General features: G+C 47.3%; 1 protein-coding gene across 1 annotated transcript; it reads right to left on the bottom strand.

The window, feature by feature from the left end:
- Positions 1-8,248, bottom strand: UCN3 (urocortin 3). The gene is made up of 2 exons (XM_023230502.3): positions 7,984-8,248; positions 1-542 (listed from the first exon to the last, which is right to left on the bottom strand). Exon 2 carries the CDS (start codon positions 534-536, stop codon positions 63-65), a length of 474 nt encoding a protein of 157 aa, XP_023086270.2. The 5' UTR covers positions 537-542; positions 7,984-8,248; the 3' UTR covers positions 1-62.
- Between the last annotated feature and the right edge of the window lie 212 nt (positions 8,249-8,460).

Genomic DNA, 8,460 nt, shown 5'->3' with positions numbered 1-8,460 from the left:
CCCTCCCCCGCCCTCCCCCAGCCCTCTGTCCTGGAGGGCCGCTCTCCCCTCCGTCTCTGCCTCTACTTCTTCCTCCCAATCTGCGCCATCAGATGGGCGTTGGCGGCCGCCTGGGCGCGCAGGTTCTTGGCCTTGGCGATGTTGAAGAGGAGGTTCATGATGTTGGCGGGGACGTCGAGGGACAGGGTGAACTTGGTGCGCTGGGGACTCTTGGCCGTGTCCTGGCGTGGCTTTCCCCTGGGCTGTGCTTGGGACACGTATTTGTACCGGGTGCCTCCAGCTCCACCCCTGGCGCCAGAGACGGGGAAAGTCCTTTTCTCTTTGCCCTCGTCCTCCCCTCCCGAGAGAGAGAGGTGGTGGAAGCTCCTCTTGCTCAGGAGGGACATATCCTCCCCCTGGCTCTTCTCAGCCTCAGACAGGGCGGCGTTGAGGCAGCTGAAGATGGGCTTGGCCTTGTAGAACTTGTGGGGGTGGCCTGTCCTGGGGCCCCCCAGGAGCAGCAGCAGGAGCAGCAGGAAGTGGACGGGCATGGGCATCTCTCCCTGCAGCAGAAAACAGGGATGTGGGCAGAGGCATGGGAGGGGCTTGGCGCCCTGGAGGACCTGGATGAAAATCTACTAGGGTGTTGTTAATGTTCCACTGCAGGGGTTCTCCAAGCATGATCCCCAGACCAGCAGCACCAGCCCCGCCTGGGACTTTGTTAGCAATGCAAGTAATTCTTAGGTCTTTTTCCAGAACGAGTAAATCAAAAGCTCTGGGGCCCAGCCGCCTGTACTGTAACAAACCCTGCAGATGATCCCAGTGATCACTAAAGTGTGAGAACCATGACCTCATTAGTATTGATGGGTTTTATTTAATTCACCTTTGCAGGCAGCCTCTGCCCCTGTAAAGCGAATAACTAATATACTAAGTAAGTACCTAGCAGCCTACCGTGGTTGATTTTAACGGTGAGTGAATTTTTTGTTCCTTCATCATTGTCAAGGCTGACTGAGTATATCCCTGTTGCTTAAAGACCATGGCTGGGCATCTAGTCAATGTTTCCAAGGCAGATCTTTAAGGCTGGTTTCTCGCTAGGCTATCCTAGTTTCTTGAGAACAATCAGATTTGTTATTAATAACTAGGTTGGTTCTACTGTAGACTTTACGAATGCACGAAGCCAAAGTCAACTTGGTCTTTTTGTCAGACCAAGTATCATCCAGGGAGCACCAACGTCCTCCAACCACGGGACCTCAATGCCAACAGCATCTGTGGTCTCTAAGACGTGTGGGATCCTGGTATCAGTCAGACTGAGTCAGGGTGATTGTCCAGGGCAAGAGGAAGACACTGAGAACTCTGAAAGGATCCTAATCTATAGGGACCAGTTGAATCCATTCTTTTATTTAAAAAAAGAAAAATAAAAACTGGCCAGGCGTGGTGGCTCACACCTGTAATCCTAGCACTGTGGGAGGCTGAGGTGGGAGGATTGTTCGAACCCAGGAGTTCAAGAGCAGCCTGGGCAACATAGTAAGACCTCATCTTTACAAAAAAAAAAAAAAAAAATTAGGTGGGCGTGGTGGGTGGTGTTCCCAGGTACTCGGGAGGCTGAGGCAGGAGGATCACTTGAGATCCAGAGGTCGAGGCTACAGTGAGCCGTGATTGTACCACTGCCTCCATCCTGGACAACAGAGCAAAACCCAGTCTCAAAAAAAGGAAAGAAAAAAAACAAAAAACAAAAAACACTAAGCGTTGGCATATAGAATGTTGTAGCAATAAAAACATCCAACTGGATGACCCTCATGTTACTTGGACTGTTCAGGCTTTAAGCATCGTATGCACTTGCTGGTTCACCGATGAATGGTGTTAAACAAGACATTGAACTGCCATGCCCATCAGAGGAAAAGGGCTTGTGCTGAGCCACCACCACCTTCCCTCTGGGGCTCCTTCACAGTAGCAGCATGCAGCTGTGCCAGAGGCCGCCAGATTTCAGGTTGCCCATGGCCACTGTTCCTTAAGATATTGTGAAGTGGGCAGAATTGACTTCCTGTGCCCTGAGATCAAACCCACTCTGCAGGCAGTCCTTCTTGCCTGGTCTGCGGGCATACATTCTCTCCAGCCCTGCAATAAGGACATCACGTTTATTTATTCATTGTTGTCCTTCATCATGCACGAGGACGAAACAGTGATGTGCATATGTCAGGAGTTTTGTCTCAACTCCTTCTAGAGAGAGCACGGCTGCCGTCTGCGGGCCCCCGCTCACACCCCGACATGCCTGTTCTCTCATTGCGGTGTGAGGATGAACCATCCTCTGGGCTCTCCTGCGAGACACAAGCAGTGAAAGGCTCTGCTGTTCACCTTTGGGGGCTTTACCTGAACTTGAAGGTCACTTTATTACCGAAGACAAACTTGGCTTTCACAAAAGCAAGCAAGAAACATGTGGTTCACTATCAATGTGGGAGAATTCTTTTCTTATGTTAGTTTTTTAAAAATAAATAAGAACAATTGGGTAAGTAAATCACCTGGTGATTTACCCGGGCCTTCAGCAGCGTGAGGCTGGCATTGGGTCATTTTGTTCTTTGCGGTGACAGTGCAGGGCAGGGCTAGGCAGGGCTGGCAGTCGGGGCTCAAGCCCCAGCCTCTGCTCTGCAGCTCTTCGTCAGTGTGGCCTTGACGAGGCCATTTCCCACACGTGAGTGCAGTGGACCCAACCCAAGCCCATCCAGACAGCCTTGGGCTTTGAGGGATGGACAGAACCAGCGCTGTTCCTTAAAAAAGGGAGCCTGGGTCTCTTTCTAAAGGAGGATCCTGTAAATCCCTGCTGCTTCACTTACCCTGGAAACAGACGCACACATATGACACATAGGAACATAGAAATGCACACATACATATGCACATACTCATAAACATGTACACATATACACATACATATGCACCCACATACAGATACACACATATATACATGCACACATGTGCACACACATTCATACCTCACATGTACATACATACCCATATAGACACGTGGACACATATATACATGCACATACCTCACACAAACATACTATACACACATACAGACACATGCATATTTATATATGCACACATATACATACCTCACATGCACGTACATACACATACATACACATACACACATATATGCATGCACACCTATGCACACACTTACATACCTCACATGTACATGCATACACACAAGCACACACATGCACACACCCCTCACATGTACATACATACACATACATATAGACACATGCACACACATATATACATGCACACATATGCATACACATACATACCTCACATGTACACACACATGCATACACCCCTTACACACATACACATGCACACACATGCACACACGTATACGCACATGGATAAATATTTACCCGGCACATTTCCTGTCAAAGCCTGGTTGCTTCCCTTGGCTCTCCACATTGCAGCTGTTGCCTTTCTTTCCTTTAATCTTTTTTCTAAGAAATCAGGTTTTGTTTTGTTTGTTCAATTTATTTTGCATTACAAAAATTTGGAGCTTATTTTATGCAATAATATTTTTCATAATTTATGAAAAAACACCTGATCCTTGCTTTAAATAGTCCAAACCTATGAACTACCAGATCTGGGCATATTGCCTGGCGCAGCGAGAACAACACAGGCTTTGGAGCTAGACAGACACAGTCTGGAATCCCTTCTTCATCCTTATTTGCCTGAGGGTTTGGGCCGATAACCTCTATGAATTTCAATTTCCTTCTCTGATAAATGGGATGGCAATAACCACCTCATAAAGGTTAAGTGAAGGATTAGATGAGAAACATCAATGTGTGTGTGAAAGCTCCTGGTCTAAGTAGATGCTTAATCAAGGCTGATCCACACCTGAATAATCTCCATGTCTTCTTAGGAGAAGATCTGGTCTGCATACAACCTTTTCAGAAATGCATTTTACACACACAGATGTGCATACACAGTATACATATGTACAGAGAGGCCAGGAAATCTGAGCAAGGATTTGATCCTGCAGACCAACGTCCTTTTTGTAGCGTGTTTCTGGCTTGTAGCTTTTGACTCCGTGCTATCCTCTCCACCCTGACCTATGCAGACTCCTTTTACCTTTAGTCTAACTAAGTGGTTCTCAGCTTTCAGGTGCTTTGGACTCACGTGAAGGAGCAGTTCAAACACAGCCTGTGGGGCCCCGTCCCAGGAGTTTCTGAGTCACTAGGTCTGGGATGCTCCTGAGAACATGCATTTCTAGCACAGTCCCGTGTGATGCTGATGCTGAGGTCTGAGGACCACACTCTGAGACTCTAAGAACCACTGCTCTGAGTGCTCCGACCTGACTCTGGACTCCTTAGAACTGTACACTGGAGTTCCAGGAGTTCACTAACCATCCCTGTGGAAAATGGGCTTTTGTTTCCTTAAATGTTGCATTCAATAACTAGACCTTCAGTTTTCTCATTTATAGAGGACCTAATGAGTTGTTTTTCGTAAATAGAGTATGAAGCGTAGTTTTAGCTGCCTTACACCTTGAAGGCATCTTAAAGCTTGGAAATTATTTCGAATGGCTTGCTAACCCTGAAAGGGTTTAAAAAAACAAAAGCCACTTTGGAAAGGGTTAATACTGGTGGGAAAGTGGTGGAGAAACTTTGTCTCTCTGTCCCTTTGTTCCTTCATCCCTTCATTCCTTTCACCACCAGACTCAGTCCTGTCTCTCCCACACACTAGCTCATGCCTAACCACCTAGGGCCTCAGTATTTTCCTCTGTGAGAGCAGAGGATTGAGTTCGAGAATCTTTGTTCTGATTTCTTTCTTTTTCTACTTCTGAAAGCCAGAGGCCCCTCTACGAAAAGCACTGGGAGAATGAAATGATTTCTCGATTTTCACCAAATGAAAGGTGCCTGGACTCTGGGTGGGTGGAAACTAAAAGAGAGGGTGCTGCCCGGGCCCGGTGGCTCACACCTGTAATCCCAGCACTTTGGGAGGCCGAGGTGGGTGGATCACCTGAGATCAGGAGTTTGAGACCAGCCTTGCCAACATAGTAAAACCATGTCTCTACTAAAAATACAAAAATTAGCCAGGCATGGTGGCACACACCTGTAATCCCAGGTAGGTACCCAAAAGGCTGAGGCAGGAGAATCGCTTGAACCTGGGAGGTGGAGGTTGCAGTGAGCCAAGATCATGCCACTGCACTCCAGCCTGGGTGACAAAGTGAGACTCTGTCTCAAAAAAAAAAAAAAAAAGGGTGTTGAGATGCGGCCCTGGAGCTACCCTCAGGCCTACCCGTGTGGGTTCCACATGGCTCTCTCCCCACTGCCCCACCACCCTATTTGTTTTACTTCCTCACTCAAACCCTGCACCCCAGCCCAGGGAACCCCTCCCTGCTCCTCTCTATTTCCTTCCCAGGGCAGCATTCTGTATTTACCCTCAAACACCTGGAACTTTGCACAATAATTGCAAATACTACTGAGAACTCAGAATACTTTCTGAGTCCAAGCCCATCTTGGGGCTCTGCCCACACGGGCTGGCCCTTTAGTGTAAATCAACACCTGAGTTTACGTATCTATCCCCACCCCTTAAAGACACTTTGGGTGTTATATTTCTTTGGTATCTCCATTTCTGCTAAATATGTCAAGCCTTTCACTATGCGGAGATATTCCCTCTGGGTCATTTGGCTCTCAGCAGAGTGACTCAGGATGCTTGGAAAAGCCTGATATGGCCAATAGTGTCTTATACTAAATCATATTCTCAATCAATATTTGTTGAATGAATTGAAATTCAGATTAGTATTCAGGCACTTAATTAAATCAATTTATTTTCCAAGGCAAAACAACCTCTTTAAATTCTTTCATGGATGTACATTCTCTCTGCAAATCGTGTTGTTACATATCATAGAGGAAAAAATCTTTTATATGGCATACATTTTTTTGTAATGAAATCATACGTGTGTACCTAGAGTCACTGGAAAGTTGAAGGCTTCTGAACATGAAACAACCGTGTCCAAGTAACTTTCTAAAGTTTTCCTGTGAAAAAGTTCAGGTTTCCCAGGCTAACCACCTGGATGTGCCGCCTGGAAGTGCTACCTGTCTCATCTCAGTTGCAAAACCAAGGCACTGGGGAGAGGAAGTGAGATCCCTTTTAACTCTACATTTACTTTTTCCCACATTTTTGGGGTCAGTTTGTAAATATTGTGCCTGTGCCTTTTAAAAAATGCATTGCCATCTTATTGTTCAAATCCCAAGTCTACCATCAGAGAAGAATACCGGATTTACGGACAGGGTGCTGAAGGTGTGGAAAGATCTGTAAAAGTGTCAGGGAGCAAGTGTCCTGCGTGGCGCTCTGTTCTCGGTGCTTCTGAAGGTGGCAGACCTTCCTCTCTCTGCAAACCCTCAGCTCCAGCCTGAACAGGGTTGTGAGGGTATTGGAAGGTGTCCCCTCACCATCAGCAATGATGCAAAGTTACACAGCAAAGGAACCTCCCAGAACTGTGAATTGGACATGATGGGAATACCCGGTGCTGAGCTTAATTCTAGATCATTTGAAATGTAAGAGTTCTTTGCAACCCTGAATATTTTCACCATCAAAGTGTGTGAGTGGCGGGGGGCTGGAAGGTAGATTCAGATTTCTTTCTGGGACTTTTCTTTTTAGGATCTGTTAAGATTTGTTTAGGGTTTATAGGATAAAAGAAAAGGAACTCTCCTCAAAGAAAAGACACTCTTTACTTCTCACATAAAGTCTAATTTTGCAAGTTTCTCCTTTTACATTCCTTGGACTCTTCTGCCATACCCTTGGTGAAACAATATGAAAATTTAAGATTTCTCTGCAGCCTGCCACAAAAATAACTGAGCACCATCTAGTTATTAATACATTTGAGGGGCAAAGCTCTACACCTGTATTTTTCTCTGGGTGCCTGAAACTTAACCATTCCTTTGGGCTACGGTGACAGTAGCACTTGTCGAGGGTGCTGTAAAGAGACATAGTTACTTCTGGGAGCTGTGGCAGAGCCAAGCACTGAAACATGAGGGAGCTGGGTCAGCCTCCAGTTCCCAGCACCTCGCAGGGAGAGGACAGGGCATGAAGCAGCAAAGGCAGGAGGCAAACAGCACTGATCACACAGCTCTGCCAAGTGCAGAGCTATTCCTGTGGGCTCCGTTTGTCTGCAAACACTGATAAGAAGTTAAACTAAAACTAGACCACTGAAAACATTTAAAAAATCTTACATTTGTTATTTTTTGGTAGGTGGCTATGCTTGGGAAGGAAATTGCAAACAGGATTTTTCTTTCAGAAAACGTGAACATCAAACATCCATCTCCCCTTCACAGGTAGCATTGAGCCATTGTAGATATCTGCACACACCCTACAATGTGCCTAGTGTGGCAAAGGACTCTGGGCTTTGATGGCTGAGGACCTGGCTGGGAAAACTCCCTCGCCTCTGACTTTTCTTGGGTGAATCACTTAACCTGTGTTTCGCTTGCTGCATCCTAGGAAGGAGACCTTACCTGCTTCTCAGGTGTGCCCGAGAGTGACGGGAGATGGCACAGGCGAATGTCTCTGGTACAGGTAAACGGTAAGTGCAGGTGTCCTCGCTGCTCTGCAGGTGCTGTAGAGTCGTGTCCTGTGGCTCCCATTTGCCCTGGCATCCCTACCCCATCCCCAGTTTGTAAACTGTCGCCAAGGACTGACCTTCCTGTGCACAACTGAACTCTGTTCAGAGAAAATAGATCTGTGTGAACACATTCTGCCTCTGATCTAACACCTTGGGAAAGCAGGTCTTTCTATACCAACATGGGAATGGAATTGTGCCTCCCCGAGAAACTTCCCCTGGTCCCTTTGGGGCTGATTTCTGCTGATTGAGTGGGGGGCGTTCAGCATCGCTCCCTCGGGCTTCCACCCAGGGGCGCTAGCGGCTCTCATCTCTCGCACCTGTCCAGTGCACGGCACCTCCTGCTTAATTTAGGGCAGATCCATTTACCCTTCATAAGTCAGTCTCGACCACAAGCTTACCTGAGAGTGGACTTTCCCTCGCAGCGAAAGGCTCAGGGAGGCCGGCGCAGCTTCAGGGCCAGGAGGACGGCCCCATGCACATCCCCGTGAACTTCTGGCTGCTCTGAGGTCTGGGCTCCTGCTTCTCCGGTATTGCTCCTAAGTGGGCTGTGATATTCCCTCTCTATGGAAACGGTCCCCTCCCCTGTGTGTGTATAAAAGTGACAGATCACAGGGTGGATCGTAATTCCAGACGTGGTGTCTACGCTGGGATGAGATTTCATTTAAAATACAACCAGAACCAGCCGTCCACGTCATGCAGATGACAGGTGCTCCAACCTCGACCCCTCCCACCTCTGCTTCCCACCCCCCCCCACCTCCCCCCCGCCCTCCTACCCCCCCCACCCGCAACTGCTCTTGCATCCTAGCAACTTGCTTCATTGATAAAAGCAAAGAACAAAAAAGAAAAAAAAAAAAAAAAAAAAAAAAAAAAAAAAA

This window comes from Piliocolobus tephrosceles, unplaced genomic scaffold (genome assembly GCF_002776525.5).
Source record: "Piliocolobus tephrosceles isolate RC106 unplaced genomic scaffold, ASM277652v3 unscaffolded_25788, whole genome shotgun sequence".
NCBI classification, from domain to species: Eukaryota; Metazoa; Chordata; class Mammalia; order Primates; family Cercopithecidae; genus Piliocolobus; species Piliocolobus tephrosceles.
The sequence above is the reverse complement of the archived record's forward strand: the minus strand, read 5'-3'. Positions and strand labels throughout refer to the sequence as shown.

Excerpts from the sequence above, each read along its gene's own strand:
- UCN3 (XM_023230502.3), bottom strand. The coding sequence starts at position 536 with ATGCCCATGCCCGTCCACTTCCTGCTGCTCCTGCTGCTGCTCCTGGGG.